This window comes from Setaria viridis, chromosome 5 (genome assembly GCF_005286985.2).
Source record: "Setaria viridis chromosome 5, Setaria_viridis_v4.0, whole genome shotgun sequence".
NCBI classification, from domain to species: Eukaryota; Viridiplantae; Streptophyta; class Magnoliopsida; order Poales; family Poaceae; genus Setaria; species Setaria viridis.
This window is the reverse complement of record NC_048267.2, coordinates 2,052,516-2,076,382: the sequence shown is the minus strand read 5'-3', so window position 1 is coordinate 2,076,382 and position 23,867 is coordinate 2,052,516. Positions and strand designations below refer to the sequence as shown.

Genomic DNA, 23,867 nt, shown 5'->3' with positions numbered 1-23,867 from the left:
CCCAATTTTGGTACATATACAGGCTGCCAACCAAGAGGTAGCTTGGTGGCTAAGAAAAGGGGTAAAATAGAAATAAAAGCTAATAGAGCTACTAGACTTAACTAACAATCTCCCCCTAAGTCTAGCAGCTTTTACATAGAAAGGAAAGCATAATTGGTGATAAGGTGCACGTAGGCACGAACCACCCACAGATACTAGTGCTCACAGGTACTAAATACACACTGGCACTACTAATATATTATTCTAAGGACTTAACTCTTGGAACTTGACTCTTCCTGAGTGTTGATGTAGTTGCCTTGACGCTCCCTTCGTCCGCGAACTTGAGTGGACTTGCTATCCAGCGTCCATCTGCATGCGTCAGGCCGCGTGTCCCTTAGTCTTAGAGAAGGAGCGAGACTCACCCTCGTCGCGCGTCAGGTGAAGCATAGCACCGGTCTCGTCCCATCCTGGCACTGGCTAGTCACCGAGAATGTCTGCCATGGTGCGATACCGCAGTGGCTGAGCGTAGTGAGAGAGGTCCTCGTTGTGAGAGAGCGGAGACCAAGCGGTCCAGTGAAGAGCTCGCCGTAGTCGATGGAAACCCGGGGACTGAGGTAGGCACACTCGGCGAAAAAGAGCTACCCACTCCCCTAGCTCCCTTGAAGTCGAGCCACCGTCCACCATCTTACCCCGCACCATCTCCTTGTTGCCGAGCTGTGCCACGTTTGCGTAGAGGACGTAGAGGTTGTTCTTCCCCCTATCCACCTTGGCAAGGAGGCGGTGGTGTCAATCCCAGATGCGGAGCACTTTGCTATCGATCCCCACGTGCGACCCATTCTCATCCAGCTGCCCGAGGCTGATGATCGAGTTCCTCTGCGCGGGAATGTAGTAGACACTGGTGAGGAGCCAATGCTCGCCGGTCTTGGCGATGAGTATGACAGAGCCGATGCCGTTGATCTCCACGGCTGAAGAGTCGCCAAACTTGACAGAGCCGCGCACGTCAACGTTCAAGTCGGAGAAGTACTCCCGGCGCCCGGTCATGTGGTGTGAGGCACCACTATCCAGGAACAAGCTGTCAATCTTGTCGTCGCTGGTACCGTCACCGAGGGAGATGTGCGTGCGCGGAAGAAGCTCGATGGTCCCATGAGCCAGGAACAGAGCCAACTCCTCCTCCTCCTCCACAGCCTGCACAACGTGGGCCTGGCCGCGCTTTGACTGGTGGTACTCCCTAGCCCAATGGCCAGTCCTACCACAGTTGTAGCAGGTGTCGTCTCGTGCAGCCTCGTGCTCGCCGGTGGTACTGCCCTGGGCACCTCCTCACGCGCCACCCTTGGCGCCTCCTCGTGCCTTGGGCGCCTTGCATGGCTTGCCGCGCCTACAACCGCCTGTCGAGGAAGAAGGTTCCCCCTTCTTCCGCTCCCTCTAGCGAGCGATCCACTGCTCCTCAGTGAGGTGGAGCTTGCCACCGATGGTGACAGGCCCACTAGACGTCATCTTCTCGCGGTCGTTGAATGCCTTGAATCACCCCGCCAGCTCCTTGATCGACAACGCCGAGAGGTCGAGTAGCGTCTCGATGGAGATAGCGAGTTGCGAGTATTTCTTTGGAACGACGCGTAGGAACATCGCCACGGCTTTCTCCTCGTTGATCTCATCATCATTGTACCTCTCCAACCGTTGCATCAGGCTGGAGAGGCAGAGGGCGAACTTGTCGACGTCCTTACCCGGCTCGAAAGCCAGATGATCCCATTCCTGCCAAAGCTTCTGCAGGGTGGACTTGCGGACACGGTCGCTGCCAACTTGGGCCACAACGATAGCATCCTAGGCGGCCTTGGTAGTCCTCTTCCCTGAGAGGTTCATCGCCATCTCCATCGGGACCGCGGCAAGCAACGCCTCGAGCACTCGCTGGTCCTCGTGGCTGTCGACGTTGCCGTACTGGACCGCGTCCCACATCTCTCGCACCTGAAGCTTCACCTCCATCACCGAGGACCGCTCCATGCAGTTGGTCTTTGTCAACATCGGCCACTGCGTGCTGTCGACGGACACCCGGATGATGGTCTTCATGACCCTTGGGGGTCGGTGCCCGAACTCGAGGTCGGAGTCGATGCTGGACTCGTGGACGGAGCTCCTCCTGCTCCGAGGACGCCCGCCGTCCATGCCTTGACCTAGGTCCTGGACCCACCGGTCCACCTCCGCGTTCCGCCGCCGGTCCGCCTCCTCCGGCTCGAGACGGTTGCCTTGCACCTCGACCGCGACACCTTGCAACGTGCGCCTCAGCCCCATCTCATCACGACATGTCATCTCGCGTGTCACCTCCGCCTCCTCGCGCAGCCGGTCCGCCTCCAAACACCGCTGGGTGGTGGCAGCCGCTGCCGCCTGTGCCTCCTCCATGCCTAAGCGGGCTGCCTTGGCTGCACGCGCCACCGCGGCCTCCACAGCCGCCCTGCGTGCTGCCTGAGCTGCAGCCGACTCTTGCCCGCCGCCCTGCGGCGCCACCCACTGGTTGTGGCCGAGTGGTGGGAGGAAGAGGCCTGTGAGGCTTGCGAGCGGGCCGGGGAGCAAGCTGGGTGCACTGGCAGCTTGCCAGCCGTGTGCACCGCGCCGGGCGCGCGCCCCGGGTTGTCCGTGGGTGCTGCGCCGGTTGTCAGAGCCGCGCCAGCCGCCTGACCAGCACCACCCGTGCATTCTGCCATCCGCCTAGAGCCGCTTGTACCTCCTCTGCTACACAGCTGCTGCCCGCGCTGCCGCCTGCGTACTGCACGCCGCCGCCGTGTGCGCCATACCGCCTGCTGCTGCCTGCCGCCCGCGTGCGCCTGAGCCGACCGCGTCCGTGCCGAGCCGCCGTCCGTTGCTGAGCTGCCTCACTGTCGCGCAACGCCAGCACGCGCCTGGGGGCACCGTCAGCCGCTAGATCTACGCCGCTCGCGCTCGATTCGCGCCAGCCCGCACCCGATTCAGTCGCGGGAAGGAGTGGAGCAGCCACCGAACGCGTCGCCGCCGCCGGAACAGTAGCGTCATCACCGCCGCTACCACCTAGTGGGCCCACCACGGGTGCTAGGGTTTCGGTGCATAGGCAGAACAGAGGAGCCCGAGGAGTTTCAGGGGTACGGGAGAGGAGAGAGAGGTTGAGAAAGATGGGCTCTGATATCAATTGTTGGCCCAAATGGATCACTTTCTCATTAACCTAAGGGTAATAACCAAGTTTTGGTACATATATAGGCTGCCAACTAGGAGGTAGCTTGGTGGCTAAGCAAAGGGGTAGAATAGGAATAAAAGCTAATAGAGGTACTAGGCTCAACTAACATTCTTTTGCACCTAACTCTAGCAGAATCGCCAATGCCTTGAAAGAAAATCGTGGAAGCTATGATAATGCATCAAACAACATTCTTGACTCACAATTAGATTTTTCTTGAACACGCAGGAGAACTGCGTATCAATATATTAAGAAGAACAGGGTTATAAGAAACTCAAGGTACAGCCAGGATTTTTAAGGAAAAAATCTGACCAGAAAAAAACCATCAATTTAGTTTATTGCTTGTTAGGTTCTGGTCCTACCTCTTGGTAACGGGTGGTTAGTCCTATGTTTGTAAATTGATGGTTAGACTCACAGTTAGATGCGTGCATATAACTTCATAAACTGAGTCATAATCATGTAAGGTGGTAATTTAGTTTTCTTGTGAAAAATATGTGGATTGTTCCAACTGGTAATTACATAATTGTCCTTTTGTGAGTGCATATGCAGTTTTTAATCCATCTTACAAATAGGGAAGGTCTTTTGAACTTGTGCATATTATGCAGCCTTTCAAAATCTACAAGGTTACAAAACAAGAGTTAACAGAGTAATAACAAATAGTATTGCATACCCTTTTGCAAGATATATGCTTGTGATTGTGTGCCAAAGGATTACTAAGTTCATCTCATAATATGTTGATATGGAAAGGTTTTCCTCTTTTTTGTTTCACACATGTAGTCAATTTGTTGCCAAAAAAATCTTTGTGGTGTTCTGCTAGAACTTAGACAGTGACCATTTAGTTTTCTTTTACGAAAATGTTTTCTTCATATTAGATCACAAGTTAACTGCATTTTTATGTATATTACAAAAATCTATACTATAAAGAACAGATTTTGTGAAAATGTTTGTTACCCACTGTATCACACCCAAAACCACATACAACTGTCAGATGGGCTCTAAGATTGGTGCAAATGTTGGTATCCCCACCTGACATCTTAGCTGACTCCTTACCTCTGACACCAGTTGTTTGATTTTGGTCAGTTTATTGCGCTGGGCACATTAGTTAGCATGTTAGGTGAGGGAATCTCCCTTGCTTGTTTGTTTCATTTTGACCATAATCCCGATTATTTTCTTTATTTCTATATTTGGTTTAACCTTACTGTGCAGACATGAGCGTACATTACGCAGATCTCAATATCCTAATCAAAGGGAAAAACCTCAAATCTCATTCAACATGGTAAGATACCTTCGGCCATAACTAAGTTCCGCCCCTGTTAATCAATTAGGATTGTCACAAAATGGATCACATTCCCATGGCCTCTACAATGCTTCAGTAGCATATTCAGAGAGCAATCTTCAAGTTTTGTGTCGGTAATTTTTCTTTCCTTTATTTTACAGAATGTAGAAAAAAAATCTGAGGTATACTAGATTTCTTGAAAAGAAAGGTCTATCCCATTCACCTTTTCATAATACATCCTTCCTTTTCAATCCGGACATATTAACTATTGTAATAATTGTTAAGTTGTCAGTTAAATTCAGTTAATAATATGTTATTAATGTGGCAAAGAATTCTTCCCTAGGCATATGAATATATTAACAATTCCTAGCACATTTTCTGTTGGATATATGTCTCTTCATTATTCAAAGCCCTATCACTTGACTTTGCTGAGAAGATTATGGAGACAAACTAATGAGCATGAAGTTAATTGTGAAATATCATCATTTCCATTGCTTTCAAAAATAGATTATCCTCTACAGGTCATGTGAGGCTTCGATGTATCATTCTTCTCAGAAATGTAAGAAGAACATGTGGTCGTGCACAACTTGACATTTTTGAAAACATTATTACAACTTTTTGGGCTATTTATATAAGTAAAAAGACCTTTGACATTATTGCTCCAAGGAAAAAAAATGAGGACTATGCTAGTACCAGCATCAACTCCATTGACTTTTTTTGAGCCGAACAGCAGGGGAGGCCCCTACTGTTTTTTTTCTATTTATATGTATAAAAGAGAGTTATGTACAGGAGTTGGACTGCAAGTCCAAAGAGAAAAGAGGGGGTAGGGAGATAGTATGTGAAACATATCCACGTTTCCAACTCCATGATTTTTGTCCACCAACTGTAAACATTTAATTTAGTTACATTATGTTTTCATACTTTCTTCAGAAAGTGCTCTTGGTTAATTGCTTCCTATATTGAACTTTTAACATGAGCATTTGTCCTACAAAAATGGTAGTGGAGCTTCATGTCTTTTTAACTTGGAGAAGGTATGAAGATCGATCTTCTGACCAAGTATGTGGTGTACTAGGTAAGGTGGCTTGCCCTTCTAAAATTATAGTTCAGTATGACAACATAGATCCATGCTAGTCAGTATATACAAGTCAACACGCAATACTTATTCCTTAATGTTTGTTTTGGAAATGATAACTATTTATACTTTAGCCACACAATTGTACTCGCCACCTTGGCTAAGGATCCTGCAGAATTTTAAGCTGAAAGGAACTCACAAGGGAAGAAACAAGGATAGAGTCTAGTGTCCTGTCCTATGCTAACGATTTTTGTTCAGTTCCAACCGAGATGAAGAAGAGGCAAAGCACATGTACTGAAATCATTTTGGACAAGCATCACAAATTTGAATACCACTACTAACCTTGAGCTGCAGTAAGGTCATGATCCCACTGATTCCTAATCCATGCTTACAATAATATCTCTAGCATTATTGTCTCACATGCTCATCCCGTCCAATCACATTACAATCATATCTAGCTTACTCAGCACAAATCAAATTAAACATTTGTCTAATCCTTGATGTCAACGCTTGGATCAGAGCAACTAATTCAGATCCTTCCATCTCAATATGTACTCCTTAGTAAATCACACATTCTCCACGTGCTCTTAAAAACAAGTTAAACAAATATGTCCTAGCAAATGAAAAATTCAATACTTATTTTGTTATCGTTTGAATGCAGCATATTATAACAGAATAAATTATAGCCACGCAACTGTCTTAGCTAGTTTATAAGAAAATTGCAGAATTTGAAATGGAAGGAAACTTGACAAAGAGAGAGAAACAATAAGGATCGAGTCTACTGCTCCATCCCATTCCCATGCTACCGAGTTTGCTGGTTCAGTTCCAACCAAGATGAAGAGGCAAGGCACATGTATAGGAATCTTTTCAGATCAAAGGTATGAGCAACACATTTGAATACGAGTTATTGAGTTTGAGTACATAGAAGGTTCTTGACGCCAGTGATTTCTAATCGAACTTTACAACGATTTCTCTAGCACGGTGTTAGGCAATCTCAAATTGGAAATTTCACCTCTGTGTTTCCAAGAGTGCTCCATATGTAATTGAGCAGAATTGATTATTAAAATAGCATCTAGTGCATTGTTTCATTTTTGTTGTTTCGTAGGCAACATAAGCAAGAGAATATGTGTTAGAAGCGGTGTAGTCAGGGTCTTCCCTCCCTCCCTCCCTCCCTCCCTCTGGCATTCTATTCAATGAAAATGGAATCCCATTGGGATTGGGACTGGCCTTACATACTCAAATTCAACTATGGGATAAGCCTACCCAGCTCAACATGAACCAAATTAAACATTTGCCTATTTCTTTCCCGTAAATGATAATGATGGGATCGCAGAGTAACTAATTAAGGATCCCTTAATCTCGGTGCATTAGCGAACCACAGATTCTCCACGGACAAGTTAAACATGTAGCACATGAAAAAACAAGACTTGTTTTCTTAAGTTTTTAACTAATACTGTTCTGCATGTCATAACTATATAAGTTTTAGCCATACAATTTTGCTGGCCGCTGTGGCTTCTTTATAAGGATTATCCTGCATAATTTTATTCTGAAAGGAACTTGGAAAGGGGAGAAACAACAAGGAACGAGTCTGGCGCCCCCATCCCTTGTTACTGATTTTGGTTTGGTTTGGGTCTATCCGAGATGAAGAAGAGGCAAGCACATGTACTGGAATAATATTCCTGGATCGAAGGTACGAGCATCACACATTTCAATGCTAGTATTAAGAAGAGGCAAGCACATGTACTGGAATAATATCCGAGATGCAAGTTTACAACAATAACTCTGGCATTGCATCACCTGCTCAACCCATGTCCAATCACATGATAATCCTACCAAACTTAGCACGAGCTGAATTAAAATTTTCCTTAATCCGTTTTATATATGTACAAATGCCGAAGATCGGATCAGAGCAACTAGTTAAGCATCCCTCTCCATCTCCATTCGTCCTCCCCGGTGATTGAACCACATATCCTCCATGTATTCTTTAAAAACAAGTTAAATTTTTATTCTCTAGCAAATGAAAAACGTTCAACTCACTTTGAGCTTTGATCTATACACTATCGATACATAAATCTTCTTGCGTGGCATGAGTTGCAACCCTATAGAAAAGTCTGATGACCTCATCCACACCTACCCTATTCTAAAGGATGGCCGTTTACTTCTCCTAGAATTTTCAGTTTTCTTAATAGCTCAGTTTTTAATACTAAGCTTTAAATTTATCATATAAATGCATAAGTTCTTCCCAGATAATTCTATAAGCCACCATTGCTATTTTATAACAATCCTTCAGAATTTTAAGCTGAAAGGAACTTGACTAAGGGAGGAACAACAAGGATAGAGTCTAGTGCTCCATCCCATGCTACTAGTTCAGTTTCCAACCAACAAGAATTAAAATTTATTTTTCTAGCAAATGAAAATTCAAGGGTCATTTTCTTAAGGTTTGAAGTTATACCATTTTGCATATATATCATAAGTATACAAACTTTAGCCATATAATTTTTGCTGGCCACACCTTGGCTACTTTATAAAGACCCTGCACAATTTTAAGATAAAAGAAATTCGGCAAATTAAAGGGAGAAACAACAAGGAACGAGTCAGGTGCCCCATCCCATGTTTCCATCGAGATGAAGGGGTAAAGCACATGTACTGGAATATATTGGATCGAAGGTATGATCAGCATCAAATATTTGAATACGAGTAGTATTAATAACTTTGAGCAGCGCGGAAGGTTCTTATGGCCTCAATGATAGCTAATCTAACTTTACAATATTAACTCTGACATTGCATCACATGCACATCCCATGTCACATGATAATCCTACCAAGCTCAGCACGAGCCACATTATATATAAATGCAAAAGATTGGATCAAAGCAAGTAGCTAAGTATCCTGCATCCCTCTTCATGTCCATGAATCATATCCCCGATGAACCACATAACCTCCTTTTATTCTTTCAAAACAAGTTAAAAATTTTTGTTCTAGGAAATGAATTTTTAACTCTGGTTTTCTTAAGGTTTGATTTTTTTGCGTCTATATATAAGTTCTTTACAGATAACTGTACCTTTGCTAGTTTATATGAATCCTGCAGAGTTTCAAGGTGAAATTTAAGGAACTTGGAAGTGGTAGAAACTGAGGATCGAGTCCAGTGCTTTATCGGTTTATCATCCCATACTAATGATTTCTTTTTGTTCAGTTGCATGTTGCAACCGGGATGACGAATCGAATATGCAAATCACATGTACAGGGTTTACTGGCATCTTTTTTGGATCGAAGGTAGGAGCACCGCATTTGAATATGAGCACTGACGTTAAGCTTCGTTAGTTGGTGAGGTTTTGCACTGTGTAAATTTCTCTACTCGTGATTCCAGTGATCTGCATAATGTCAACGGCCGTATAGGAGCAACTACTATTTAAGCATCCATTCGCCCATCTATTTCGATCAACGCTCACTGAAACATCTACATTCTCCACACGTTGAGCTAATCCATGGCGGCCTCCTCCACCAAACGCTTCCTGCCATGCGTACTCCTCCTCGTGGCCGTCTCCCTCAACGGCTGCTTGTCAGCCCACAGCCTCGCCGACGATGGCGTGGCTGACAACAATGACGATCTGATGCTAGCAAGGTTCCAGCAGTGGAAGGCGGAGTACGACAAGTCGTACGCAACCGCCGAGGAGGAGCTTCACCGTTTCCAGGTGTACGCCAGCAACGTGCGCTACATCGAGAGCACCAACGCCGACGCCGAGGCGGCCGGGCTCACGTACGAGCTCGGCGAGACGGAGTACACCGACCTCACCAACGAGGAGTTCATGGCCCTGTACACGGTGCCCCCGCAGACGCAGCTAGCTGAAGAAGACGACGACGAGGACATGGCAGTGATCACGACGCGCGCCGGGTCGGTCGATGCCACCGGCCACGCGGCGGCGTACACGAACCTGTCCGCCGCGCCGGCGAGGGTGGACTGGCGCACGAAAGGCGCCGTGACGCCGGCAAAGAACCAGGGCTCGTGTGGTAATAACAAGCACTACAATTATTTATTTCTGACAAGCACGCGTCCTTCGTTTGGTCGAATGGTCGTTGCGTTAACCAAACAAAACTGCTCGTGCAGGGTCGTGCTGGGCCTTCGCGGCGGTGGCCGCAGTGGAAGGGATCAACAAGATCCGGACGGGGAAGCTGTTGTCCCTGTCGGAGCAGGAGCTCGTGGACTGCGACACGCTGGACAAGGGCTGCAAGGGCGGCATGCACTACCGCGCGCTGCAGTGGATCACCAAGAACGGCGGCATCACCACGGAGAAGGACTACCCGTACAAGGCCCGGCAGGGCAAGTGCGACCGCTCCAAGCTGAAGCACCGCGCCGCCACCATCTCCGGGTTCCGGCGGGTGGCCACCCGGAGCGAGGCGTCGCTGCAGAACGCGGTGGCGATGCAGCCCGTCTGCGTGTCCATCGAGGCCGGGGGCAGCAACTTCCAGCACTACAAGAAGGGCATCTACAACGGGCCCTGCGGGACCAAGCTCAACCACGCCGTCACCGTCGTCGGGTACGGACAGCAGGGCAGGGACAAGTACTGGATCGTCAAGAACTCGTGGGGGGGCAAGTGGGGAGACAAGGGCTTCATCAAGATGAAGAAGAACATCGCCCGTAAGCCGGAGGGACTGTGCGGCATCGCCATCCGCCCTTCCTTCCCACTCAAGAAGAAGTGATATGTTTTCCTTCTTCTCAGTCAACCTAGCTATATGGTGGAGTCAAACTTTGTATTTTCATTTTTTTGCTCCTGTTACTTGTTAAACTTGTTTTTTGTCCGAAGTCATATGTGTAATAAGACTCACCATGTTTGAAAGCGATATGCAATTAAAGTCAGGAGGATTCTTGACTAGCTGAAGTGATATGCATAGTGTTTCTGTATCAAATGCCACTTCTAAAACTCGGCATTCTTTGGACACCAATTGCAGCTTTCAGGGACCAATCCCTGACCGGTACGCTACCACCCATGCATGGTGCCTTACCACCGTGCTACGCCAACATTGATTACATGTGCTTAAATGGATCGATAAAGTTGTTGCTGGTACCGTCACCAAGGGAGACGCGCGCAAGGAAGAAGCTCGATAGTCCCGTGAGCCAGGAAAAGAGCCAGCTCCTCCTCCTCCTCCTCCTCCACAGCCTGCCCAACATGGACCTGGCTGCGCCTTGGCTGGCGGCACTCCCTAGTCCAATGGCCAGTCCTGCCACAGTTGTAGCAGGTGTCGTCTCGTGTAGCCTCGCGCTCGCCGGTGGCACCGCCCTCGGCGCCTCCTCGCGCGTCGCCCTCGGCGCCTCCTCGCGCCTTGGGCGCCTTACATGGCTTGCCGCGCCTGCGGCCGCCTGTCGAGGAAGAAGGCTCCTCCTTCTTCCGCTCCCTCTGGTGGGCGATCCACTGCTCCTCAGTGAGGTGGAGCTTGCCACCGATGGTGATAGGCCCACCAGACGTCATCTTCTCGCGGTCGTCGGATGCCTTGAATCGCCCCGTCAGCTCCTCAATCAACAACGTCGAGAGGTCGAGTGGCATCTTGATGGAGATAGCGAGTTGCGAGTACTTCTTAGGGACGACGCGTAGGAACTTCGCCATGGTTTTCTCCTCGTTGATCTCGTCGTCACTGTACCGCTCCAGCTGTTGCATCAGGCTGGAGAGGCGGAGGGCGAAGGCGTCGACGTCCTCGCCCAGCTCGAAAGCCAGACAATCCCACTCCTGCCAAAGCTTCTGCAGAGTGGACTTGCAGGCGCGGTCGCTGCCAACTTGGGCTGCAGCGATAGCGTCCCAGGCAGCCTTGGTAGTCCTCTTCCCCGAGAGGTTCATCGCCATCTCCATCGAGACCGCGGCAAGCAACGCCTTGAGCGCTCGTTGGTCCTCGTGGCTGTCGACGTCACCGTACTGGACCGTGTCCCACATCTCCTGCACCTGGAGCTTCACCTTCATCACCGAGGACCACTCCATGTAGTTGGTCTTCGTCAACATCGGCCACTATGTGCTGCCGACGGACTCCCGGATGATGGTCTTCACGACCCTCAGGGGTCGGTGCCTGGAGTCAAGGTCGGAGTCGAGGCTGGACTTGTGGACGGAGCTCCTCCAGCTCCGAGGATGCCCGCCATCCACGCCTCGATGTAGGTCCTGGACCCACCGATCCACCTCCGCGTTCCGCCACTAGTCCGCCTCCTCTAGCTCGAGACTACGCCTCGACACGGACGCTTTGCACCACGCGCCTCAGCCCCATCTCGTCACGACGCACCATCTCGCATGTCGCCTCCGCCTCCTGGCGCAACCGGTCCGCCTCCAAACCCCGCTAGGTAGCGGTGGCCGCTACCGCCTGTGCCTCCTCCATGGCTAAGCGGGCTGCCTCGACTGCACGTGCCACCGTGACCTCCACAGCCACCGCGCGCGCTGCCCGAGCTGCAGCCGCCTCTCGCCTGTCGTCCTGCGGCGCCGCCCACTGGTCGTGGCCAAGTGGTGGGAGGAAGAGGCCCGTGAGGCTCACGAGTGGGCCGGGGAGCGAGCCGGGCGCACTGGCACTGTGCCAGCCACGTGCACCGCGCCGACCGCGCGCCCCGGATCGTCTGTGGGCATTGCGCCGGTCGTCGGAGCCGTGTCGGCCGCCTGACCAACACCACCTGCGCCTTCTGCCGTCCGCCTGGAGCGTGCCATGTCAAGGAAGAGGTCGAGGAAGAAGGGTGCCTGCCGCCGCTTGTACCTCCTCTGCTGCCCAGCTGCTGCCCATGCTGCCGCCTCCATACCGCACGCCGCCACCGTGCGCGCCGCGCCGCCTGCTACTGCCTGCCACGTTCGCGCTGAGCCGCCAGCCGCTCGTGCCTCCTCTGCTCGAGCTTGCCTCGCTGTCCCGTGACGCCCGCACGAGCCTGGAGGCTGCCACCGCTCGAGCTGCTAGATTTGCGCCGCCCACGCTCGATTCGCGCTGGCCTGCACCTGATTCGGTCATGGGAAGGAGTGGAGCGGCCGCCGAATGTGCCGCCGCTGCCTGATGGGCCCACCATGGGTGCTAGGGTTTTGGTGCACTGGTAGAATAGAGGAGCCCGGGGTGTTTCAGGGGTACGGGAGAGGAGAGAGAGGGTGAGAAAGATGGGCTGTGATACCAATTGTTAGCCCAAATGGATCTCTCTCTCATTAGCCCAAGGGCAATAGCCCAGTTTTGGTACATATATAGGCTACCAACCAAAAGGTAGTTTGGTGGTTAAACAAAGGGGTAAAATAGGAATAAAAGCTAATAGAATTATTAGACTTAACTAACATTCTTTTGCACCTGACTCTACCAGAATCGCCAATGCCTTGAAAGAAAATCGAGGAAGCTATGATAATGCATCAAACAACATTCTTGACTCACAGATAGATTTTTCTTGAACACACAGGAGAGCTGCATATGAATATATTAAGAAGAATAGGGGTATGAGAAATCCAAGGTACAGCCAGGTTTTTTATGGAAAAAACTTGAGCAAAATAAAACCATCAATTTAGCTTATTGCTTGTTAGGGTCTGATCCTAACCTCTTAGTTACGGGTGGTTAGTCCTATGTTTGTAAATTTATGGTTAGACTCACAGTTAGATGCGTGCATATAATATCATAAACTGAGTCATAATCCTGTAAGGTGGTAATTTACCTTTCTTGTGAAAAATATGTGGATTATTCCAACTGGTAATTACGTAATTGTCCTTTTGTGAGTGCATATGCAGTTTTTAAATCAATCTTACAAATAGGGAAGGTCTTTTGAACTTATGCATATTATGCAGCCTTTCCAAATCTACAAGGTTACAAAACAAGAGTTAATAGAGTAATAACAAATAGTATTGCATACCCTTTTGCAAGATATATGCTTGTGATTGTGTGCCAAAGGATTACTAAGTTCATCTCATAATATGTTGATATGGCAAGGTTTTCCTTTTTTTTGTTTCACAGATATAGTCAATTTGTTGCCCAAAAAAAAATCTCTGTGCTGTTCTGTTAGAACTTAGACAGTGACCATTTAGTTTTATTTTACGAAAATGTTTTCTTCATATAAGATCACAAGTTAACTTCATTTTTATGTATATTACAAAAATACTATAAAGAACGGGTTTTGTGAAAATGTTTGTTACCCACTGTATCACACCCAAAACCACATATTGTCAGATGGGCTCTAAGATTGGTACAAATGTTGGTGTCCCCACCTGACATCTTAGCTTACTCCTTACCTCTGACACCAGCTGTTTGATTTTGGTCAGTTTATTGAGCTGGGCACATTAGTCAGCATGTTAGGTGAGGGAATCTCCCTTGCTTGTTTGTTTCATTTTGATCATAATTCCGATTATTATCTTTATTTCTATATTTGGTTTAACCTTACTGTGCAGACATGAGCGTACATTACGCAGATTTCAATATCCTAATCAACAGTGGCGGCGCTTGAAGGGAAATTTAGTGGATGCCAAGCTAAGGGGAAAACCTCAAATCTCATTCAACATGGTAAGATACCTTCGGCCATAACTAAGTTCCGCCCCTATTAATCAATTAGGATTGTCACAAAATGGATCACATTCCCATGGCCTCTACAATGCTGCAGTAGCATATTCAGAGAGCAATCTTCAAGTTTTGTGTCGGTAATTTTTCTTTCCTTTGTTTTACAGAATGTAGAAAAAAAATCTGAGGTATACTACATTTCTTGAAAAGAAAGGTCTATCCCATTCACCTTTTCATAATATATCCTTCCTTTTCAATCCGGACATATAAACTATTGTAATAACCGTTAAGTCTTTTTGTCAGTTAAATTCAGTTAATAATATGTTATTAATGTGGCAAAGAATTCTTCCGTAGGCTTATGAATATAGCAACAATTCCTAGCACATTTCTGTTGGATATATGTCTCTTCATTATTCAAAGCCCTATCACTTGACTTTGCTGAAAAGATTATGGAGACAAACTAATGAGCATGAAGTTAATTGTGAAATATCATCATTTACATTGCTTTCAGAAATAGATTATCCTCTACAGGTCATGATTGAGGCTTCGATGTATCATTCTTCTCAAAAATGTAAGAAATACATGTGGTCGTGCACAACTTGACAGTTTTGAAAATAGTATTACAACTTTTTGGGCTATTGATATAAGTAAAAAGACCTTTGACATTATTGCTCCAAGATAAAAATGAGGACTATGCTAGTACCAGCATCAACTCCATTGACTTTTTTTGAGCCGAACAGCATGGGAGGCCCCTACTATTTTTTTTATTTATATGTATAAAAGAGAGTTATGTACAGGAGTTGGACTGCAAGTCCAAAGAGAAAAGAGGGGGTAGGGAGGTAGTATCTGAAACATATCCACGTTTCCAACTCCATGACTTTTGTTCACCAACTATAAACATTTAATTCACCTACTATTTTCATACTTTCTTCAGAAAGTGCTCTTGGTTAATTGCTTCCTATATTGAACTTTTAACATGAGCATTTGTCCTACAAAAATGGTAGTGGAACTTCATGTTTTTTTAACTTGGAGAAGGTATGAAGATCGATCTTTGTCACTGACAAAGTATGTGGTGGTGGCTTGCCCTTCTAAAATTATAGTTCAGTATGACAACATAGATCCATGCTAGTCAGTATATATCCTACAAGTCTACAAGCAATACTTATTCCTTAAGGTTTGTTTTGGCAATGATAACTATTTATACTTTAGCCACATAATTGTACTCGCCACCTTGGCTAAGGATCCTGCAGAATTTTAAGCTGAAAGGAACTCAGAAGGGAAGAAACAAGGATAGAGTCTAGTGTCCGGTCCTATGCTAACGATTTTTGTTCAGTTCCAACCGAGATGAAGAAGAGGCAAAGCACATGTACTGAAATCATTTTGGACCAGCATCACAAATTTGAATACCACTACTAACCTTGATCTGCAGTAAGGTCATGATCCCACTGATTCCTAATCCATGCTTACAATAATATCTCTGGCATTATTGTCTCACATGCTCATCCCGATCCAATCACATTATTACAATCATATCTAGCTAACTTAGCACAAATCAAATTAAACATTTCTCTAATCCTTGATGTCAACGCTGGGATCAGAGCAACTAATTCAGATCCATCCATCTCAATATGTACTCCTTAGTAAATCACACATTCTCCATGTGTTCTTAAGAACAAGTTAAACAAATATGTTCTAGCATATGAAAAATTTAATACTTATTTTGTTATCGTTTGAATGTAGCATATTATAACTAAATAAATTCTAGCCATGCAACTATATTAGCTAGTTTATAAGAAAATTGCAGAATTTGAAATGGAAGGAAACTCGACAAAGAGAGAGAAACAATAAGGATCGAGTCTACTGCTCCATCCCATTCCCATACTACCGAGTTTGCTGGTTCAGTTCCAACCAAGATGAAGAGGCAAGGCACATGTATAGGAATCTTTTCAAACCAAAGGTATGAGCAACACATTTGAATACGAGTTATTGAGTTTGAGTACATAGAAGGTTCTTGACGCCAGTGATTGCTAATCGAACTTTACAACGATTTCTCTAGCACGGTTTTAGGCAACCTCAAATTGGAAATTTCACTTCTGTGTTTCCAAGAGTGCTCCATGTGTAATTGGGCAGAATTGATTATTAAAATAGCATCTAGTGCATTGTTTCATTTTTTTTTTGTTATTTCGTAGGCAACATAAGCAAGAGAATATGTGTTAGAAGCGGTGTAGTCAGGGTTTTCCCTCCCTCCCTCCCTCCCTCCCTCCCGCTAGCATTCTATTCAATGAAAATGGAATTGCATTGGGATTGGGATTGGCCTTACATACTCAAATTCAACTATGGGTTAAGCCTACCCAGCTCAACATGAACCAAATTAAATATTTGCCTATTTCTTTCCGTAAATGATAATGATGGGATCGCAGAGTAACTAATTAAGGATCCCTCAATCTCGGTGCATCAGCGAACCACGGATTCTCCACGAACAAGTTAAACATGTAGCACATGAAAAAACAAGACTTGTTTTCTTAAGTTTTTAACTCATACTGCATGTCATAACTATATAAGTTTTAGCCATACAATTTCGCTGGCCGCTGGTGGTTGGGTATCTCCTGCAGGATGTAAATTGATCCGGATCGCCGCAATTCTCGGATATGAATGCACTTGATCACCGTTAAGCATCATACTGTAATCCAGTTGAATATAATGTTTTTCCTAGAATGAATATGATGTATGACTTAGTTCCACTGAGTGCTCAAAATGTTTTATTCATCTAGACTGGTTAGGTAACAACTAAACAAAAATAAAAGAATAAAGTTAAGGTTCCACTTATAGTAAGCCTTTCCGCAAAAATGTGAGTCCGCCAGTATACTAAACAGCTATCATTCAGTTTTTGGAAAAAAAAACTATCTATATTGGTTAATCGGGTCAGTCTTGCTGAGTACCCTCGTACTCAGGGGAATCCTTCGTTGCTATTTCAGAACCACAGCAAGAGTCTGCCGAGGGAGAAGCCCCGAAGAACTAGGGTATTTTTACGAGTCTCATAATACCCTAGAAATAAAACTCAGATGTTTAACTTTCACCTGGACTAGTTTATATTTTAAACTCTTAGAACTGTTCTGACCTGCATTGTTAAGTTTGTTTCAAATTATGGTTGTAATAATTCGCACCTCGATATGTATGTAAAAATGTAATATTTGTTGATACCTTCCCATCGTGGAAGTGATCCTGATGTATGGCTATGGATCACGTCGTGGATGTTTCGAGGAGTCCTAGGGACACTCGACGGAATACCGGACTTAGACTGTTTTAAGTGCGTTTCGGATAATTGTTGTTCTGACAGCGATTAGGCGCGCTTAAACCAGTTTAAGTTGGGCGGTTCCGCCACACTATCCCTTATTACTGATTTTGGTTTGGTTTGGGTCCATCCGAGATGAAGAAGAGGCAAGCACATGTACTGGAATAATATTCCTGGATCGAAGGTATGAGCATCACACATTTAAATGCTAGTATTAATAAGAGGCAAGCACATGTACTGGAATAATATCCGAGATGCAAGTTTACAACAATAACTCTGGCATTGCATCACCTGCTCAACCCATGTCCAATCACATGATAATCCTACCAAACTTAGCACGAGCTGAATTAAAATTTTCCTTAATCCGTTTTATATATGTACAAATGCCACTAGTGCCAGATAAATGCATAAGTTCTTCCCAGATAATTTTATAGGCCACCATTGCTATTTTATAAGAATCCTTCAGAATTTTAAGCTGAAAGGAACTTGACTAAGGGAGGAACAACAAGGATAGAGTCTAGTGCTCCATCCCATGCTACAGATTTTAGTTCAGTTTTCAACCAACAAGAATTAAAATTTATTTTCTAGCAAATGAAAATTCAAGGGTCATTTTCTTAAGGTTTGAAGTTATATCATTTTGCATATATATCATAAGTATACAAACTTTAGCCATATAATTTTTGCTGGCCACACCTTGGCTACTTTATAAAGACCCTGCACAATTTTAAAATAAAAGAAATTCGGCAAATTAAAGGGAGAAACAACAAGGAACGAGTCAGGTGCCCCATCCCATGTTTCCATCGAGATGAAGAAGGGGCAAAGCACATGTACTTGAATATATTGGATCGAAGGTATTATCAGCATCAAATATTTGAATACGAGTAGTATTAATAACTTTGAGCAGCGCGGAAGGTTCTTATGGCCTCAGTGATAGCTAATCAAACTTTACAATATCTCTGACATTGCATCACATGCTCATCCCATGTCACATGATAATCCTACCAAGCTCAGCACGAGCCACATGAAATTTCTTAATCCTTTTTTATATATATATAAATGCAAAAGATTGGATCAGAGCAAGTAGCTAAGTATCCTGCATCCCTCTTCATGTCCATGAATCATATCCCCGATGAACCACATAACCTCCTTTTATTCTTTCAAAACAAGTTAAAAACTTTTGTTCTAGAAAATGAATTTTTAACTCTGGTTTTCTTAAGGTTTGATTTTTTGCGTCTATATATAAGTTCTTTACAGATAACTGTACCTTTGCTAGTTTATATGAATCCTGCAGAGTTTCAAGGTGAAATTTAAGGAACTTGGAAGTGGTAGAAACTTTGAGGATCGAGTCCAGTGCTTTATCGATTTATCATCCCATACTACGAATCGAATATGCAAATCACATGTACAGGGTTTACTGGCATCTTTTTTGGATCGAAGGTACGAGCACCACATTTGAATATGAGCACTGACGTTGAGCTTCGTTAGTTGGTGAGGTTTTGCACTGTGTAAATTTCTCTCGTGATTCCAGTGATCTGCATAATGTCAACGGCCGTGTAGGAGCAACTACTATTTAAGCATCCATTCGCCCATCTATTTCGATCAACGCTCACTGAAACATCTACATTCTCCACACGTTGAGCTCATCCATGGCGGCCTCCTCCGCCAAACGCTTCCTGCCATGCGTACTCCTCCTCGTGGCCGTCTCCCTCAACGGCTGCTTGTCGGCCCACAGCCTCGCCGACGATGGCGTGGCTGACAACAATGACGATCTGATGCTAGCAAGGTTCCAGCAGTGGAAGGCGGAGTACGACAAGTCGTACGCGACCGCCGAGGAGGAGCGTCACCGTTTCCAGGTGTACGCCAGCAACGTGCGCTACATCGAGAGCACCAACGCCGACGCCGAGGCGGCCGGGCTCACGTACGAGCTCGGCGAGACGGAGTACACCGACCTCACCGACGAGGAGTTCATGGCCCTGTACACGGTGCCCCCGCAGACGCAGCTAGCTGAAGAAGACGACGACGAGGGCATGGCGGTGATCACGACGCGCGCCGGGTCGGTCGATGCCACCGGCCACGCGGCGGCGTACACGAACCTGTCCGCCGCGCCGGCGAGTGTGGACTGGCGCACGAAAGGCGCCGTGACGCCGGCAAAGAACCAGGGCGCGTGCGGTAATAACAAGCACTACAATTATTTTATTTCTGACATGCACGCGTCCTTCGTTTGGTCGTTGCGTTAACCAAACAAAACTGCTCGTGCAGGGTCGTGCTGGGCCTTCGCGGCGGTGGCCGCAGTGGAAGGGATCAACAAGATCCGGACGGGGAAGCTGTTGTCCCTGTCGGAGCAGGAGCTCGTGGACTGCGACACGCTGGACAAGGGCTGCAAGGGCGGCATCCACTACCGCGCGCTGCAGTGGATCACCAAGAACGGCGGCATCACCACGGAGAAGGACTACCCGTACAAGGCCCGGCAGGGCAAGTGCGACCGCTCCAAGCTGAAGCACCGCGCCGCCACCATCTCCGGGTTCCGGCGGGTGGCCACCCGGAGCGAGGCGTCGCTGCAGAACGCGGTGGCGATGCAGCCCGTCTGCGTGGGAATCGATGCCGGGGGCAGCAACTTCCGGCACTACAAGAAGGGCATCTACAACGGGCCCTGCGGGACCAAGCTCAACCACGCCGTCACCGCCGTCGGGTACGGACAGCAGGGCAGGGACAAGTACTGGATCGTCAAGAACTCGTGGGGGGGCAAGTGGGGAGACAAGGGCTTCATCAAGATGAAGAAGAACATCCCCGGTAAGCCGGGGGGACTGTGCGGCATCGCCATCCTCCCTGCCTTCCCACTCAAGAAGAAGTGATATGTTTTCCTTCTTCTCAGTCAACCTAGCTATATGGTGGAGTCAAACTTTGTATTTTCATTTTTTTACTCCTGTTACTTGTTAAACTTGTTTTTTCTCCGAAGTCATATGTGTAATAAGACTCACCATGTTTGAAAGCGATATGCAATTAAAGTCAGGATGATTCTGGACTAGCTGAAGTGATATGCATAGTGTTTCTGAGTCAATTGATCAAAATCTTATCTTTCAAAAAAAATTTGATCAAAATCGAAGGGTCCAAAACAGTGTGTTGGGCCTTCCCAAAGCCCTCGAGCGCCCAAAACACTCGAGTATGAAGTAGACAAGTTCGAAGAAAAACATTTCTGTGTGAAAGCTCAGCCATAGTATTAGATGAGGGAAGTCGAAGACAAATAAGCGAAGTGCATGTGTCGTTGGACTCGAGACTTGCCATGCGACCCAAAGGCACCCGCACCGAGTAAATCGGGCCATACGAAAACATCTTAGCCGCTGTTGGTGACGTTACAGAACCTCCTGACCTCCCCCTGCGCCCCGGTGAGCACCTCGATGCCGGCCATCCTCACCATCGAAGCCGCGAACCGCACCTTCCACGCCGTCGATCGGCGGCGCTGGCGTTCACCCTCGCCGCCGTGTCGCTCCTGGTGAGCAGCGCCGCGTCCGACGTGAAGAGCACCCGCCCCTCCAGCGCGTTCCGATAGTACTGGTTGCTCAGCGTGTTGGGCGCCACCGGGCTGTTGTTCACCGCCCGGTCGGCGCCGCCGCTCGGGCACGTCGCGTTCAGCTCCGCCGCGTAGGCCGGGTCCAGCGACGGGTCCGCTGTCGGCCGGAGCCGGTTGGTGAACGCCGAGCAGTGCGCGACGCCGATAGCGTGCGCGCCGGAGAGCGCCACCAGGTCGTCCACGGTCAGGTTCTTGGCGGCGAAGCTGTCGACCAGCTGCTGCGCGCCGAAGAACGGCGACGGGATGCTCGAGAAGACGGAGAACGCCGAGGACGCGGCGCCGTCGCGCCGGCCGGACGGGATGGGGAAGGTGAAGCCGGCCGACCTGGCCACCGAGTCGCGCGCGGCCACCGAGTCGCGCGCGGCGAAGGCAAGGATGTCGGCGCACGACACATTCCCCGGGCAGACGGACTCCACGGCCGCCTTGATCTTGTTCACGGCGTCGTAGCCGCGCAGGGGGATGGCCGTCTTCTCCGGCTGGCCGTTGGCCGCGGTGGGATCCAGGAGGATGGATGCATCACAACCCTGACGAAACCAACAGCCAATCAAGTCAACAAAAACATGCTTGCATTGATCAATCATAAAAAAAAATTATAACACTACCGCACTACGACTAGCAGTTTACCAAAGTTAAAATTTCTCCAAAAAATGACTACGCTACGAAATATGACCTTCAATTCCAACAATTTTTCAAATAAATGACAATAAAAACACCACGCGGAAAATGCCTAACTAGATATTTTATTGTTGAAGAGAAACTAGCATTGCGTACCATGACAAAGCAGTCGTGGAAGAGCAACCGAATGAAGGCCGCGGGCATGGTCGGGTCTGCGTCAAACATGCCATTGACAACATTCCTCACCGTCTTCTCGGCATTCGGGCACGACGAGCTGTAGAAATTATACTGCAAACCTGCAGATGACATGGTGATGAGCGTGGCCTGGAAGGCTACCATGAGCAGCTGCAGCCATGCCAGCTTCATCCTAGTCTTTCTCCCGAGTTCTTTTGGGGGAACAACAATAACCAAGGAAAACGAATGTGTGTAAGAAGTTCTGCCCAAAAAACTGACGTCTCTGATCTGATGGTGGGATGGGCAAGCTATTTCGCTGTATTTATATGGGCACCAGAGGAATGATGTACCTCATGGTTTATGATGAATGTATTTGAAGAAGTAGACTGAATAAGAGATTTGAGGAATATTTGGGGTGCAATTATACGAATATATGAGCCAGTTCGTGTTGTCAAATAACATGGGGAGCAGCGTAGCTGCTTGATTGCAGAGTGTGTAGGCGTTGACATCAATCGTCAGTTCGTCACCTGCCGTAGTGCCGGTGGATTTGTATATTTGGATAGGAATTTGTGGAAGCATTAATAGTTGACTAACGTTTAGACCAAGCGACGTCATGAAAAAAGGATGATATTTACAGTATTACTTCGATAGTATCATTATTTGAGATTACACATGTGTATCTTTGTTCGTAAAACCGTACGAGATATATTACTCTATTACTATTGGAGGTTCCTTTTCAAACCTCCACGTGAAACCACCTCAAACCTCCACGTGAAGCCACCTAGGATTCCTAAGTGGACACTCTAGAAAAATAGAGAAATCATAAAAAGTTCTCTCAAAAAGTCAAAACATCTAGCCATTAATTCGGTAGACTAAAATATCATAGCCCTTGAATCTATTATGTTTTCTAAAAAAATTACTCACATCTGCCATTATGAAAATAGCCTAAAGTAACCCTCTAAATTTATATCTAAATTACCTACCCTACCATAAAATAAACTAAAATAACCCCTAATATTCATCTAAATTACTCACTTATACCATTATAAAAATTATTTAAATAACCCCCTAAATTACCCGCCTCGCCGCCGACCGCACCTGGTACTCGTGCGCCTAGGAGGAAGAGGGTGGAGGGAGGCGGATAGGGGCGATGGTGTGGGGCGGAAAGGGGCACTAGCGCGTGAGAGGAGGAGGGAAGAAGGAGGCCGGAGTGGGCAACAGCCGCCGCCGGCCAGGGGTGCCGCCAGCCAAGCCGCGAGTCGCGACCCGAGCATCAGCCACGGAGAGAAATGAGAGAGTGAGAGGGAACCGCGGGGGAGAGGTGACGGGATAGAAAAGAAAAATTGAAAGGGTATGCTCTTGAAGTCAATTGTATGGGGTTACCCTTTTTGGTTGGCTTTTGGTTTTTTTAAGCCAAAGCACTTTGAAAAGCCCAACCAAAGGGACCCTAGTACTGTTAGTACAGAAAATAATAATTAAGGTATATATACATAGTGTGTGTCATCATTTATAAATATCCAGATTTTTCATGTTAAAAATATAGCTCAAACTTAGGATTCATTAAAAAAATAAAAAATCAAGCGTGCGATGCAAAGTGAAAAAAATATTATAAACAAGGATGAAAACGATATAGAGTACTCCCCCAATCCTAAATTGTAGGTCGTTTTGATATTTTTAGGTTCATAGATTTTGCTATGTATCTAGATATACACTATATTTTGATACATAGTAAAAACTATGAATTTAGAAATGTCAAAATGACCTACGATTTGGGATGGGTAGTAATTATTAACTAAAGTCTATCACAATCGAATGAATGTAATAAGTACATATCCATATAAGTATTGTATTAGAATATTTATCAAAAATAAAAGAACTCAAAGTAATAGTTTTGATTGTTAACTATATGCCTTCATTTTCTTCAATTGAATACTCTGCAGTAATCTTACGAGACACGTTAGGAAAAAGATAAATTCTAAAAATTCTTAAAAAAATCAGAAACAGTTGGGCATAGTCCTATAGACTCTATTGGTCTATTATATTTTTTAAAAAAATAACCACAACTATCATTATGTAAATATTCTAAAATAAAATACTAAATATATATCTAAATTATCCAACTTTACCATTATAAAAGATAATCTAAACTAATCTTTTTCTAAATCATCCACACATGTCATTTAAAAATAACTTAAAATACCCTTCTAAATTTATATCTAAATTACCCACG

The 23,867-nt window shown here is 46.3% G+C and overlaps 5 protein-coding genes across 5 annotated transcripts; 2 read left to right on the top strand and 3 right to left on the bottom strand.

The window, feature by feature from the left end:
• Window positions 1–765: 765 nt before the first annotated feature.
• On the bottom strand, window positions 766–1,659 carry LOC117859317 (uncharacterized). The gene is made up of 2 exons (XM_034742547.1): window positions 1,505–1,659; window positions 766–1,207 (listed from the first exon to the last, which is right to left on the bottom strand). Exons 1-2 carry the CDS (start codon window positions 1,657–1,659, stop codon window positions 766–768), a joined length of 597 nt encoding a protein of 198 aa, XP_034598438.1.
• Window positions 1,660–8,911: 7,252 nt separating this feature from the next.
• On the top strand, window positions 8,912–10,393 carry LOC117855257 (ervatamin-B). The gene is made up of 2 exons (XM_034737567.2): window positions 8,912–9,524; window positions 9,622–10,393. The coding sequence occupies exons 1-2, from the start codon at window positions 9,002–9,004 to the stop codon at window positions 10,212–10,214; spliced, it is 1,116 nt and encodes a 371-aa protein (XP_034593458.1). The 5' UTR covers window positions 8,912–9,001; the 3' UTR covers window positions 10,215–10,393.
• Window positions 10,394–10,582: 189 nt separating this feature from the next.
• Window positions 10,583–11,503, bottom strand: LOC140222690 (uncharacterized). Its single transcript, XM_072293521.1, has one exon. It carries the CDS (start codon window positions 11,501–11,503, stop codon window positions 10,583–10,585), a length of 921 nt encoding a protein of 306 aa, XP_072149622.1.
• Window positions 11,504–18,866: 7,363 nt separating this feature from the next.
• On the top strand, window positions 18,867–20,305 carry LOC117855258 (ervatamin-B). Its single transcript, XM_034737568.2, has 2 exons — window positions 18,867–19,449; window positions 19,540–20,305. Exons 1-2 carry the CDS (start codon window positions 18,927–18,929, stop codon window positions 20,130–20,132), a joined length of 1,116 nt encoding a protein of 371 aa, XP_034593459.1. The 5' UTR covers window positions 18,867–18,926; the 3' UTR covers window positions 20,133–20,305.
• A 151-nt stretch (window positions 20,306–20,456) lies between these two features.
• On the bottom strand, window positions 20,457–22,013 carry LOC117855259 (peroxidase 5). Its single transcript, XM_034737569.2, is given in 3 exon segments — window positions 20,457–20,727; window positions 20,730–21,372; window positions 21,620–22,013. Coding segments are annotated over 3 exon segments (969 nt in total). The 5' UTR covers window positions 21,830–22,013; the 3' UTR covers window positions 20,457–20,611.
• Window positions 22,014–23,867: the final 1,854 nt, after the last annotated feature.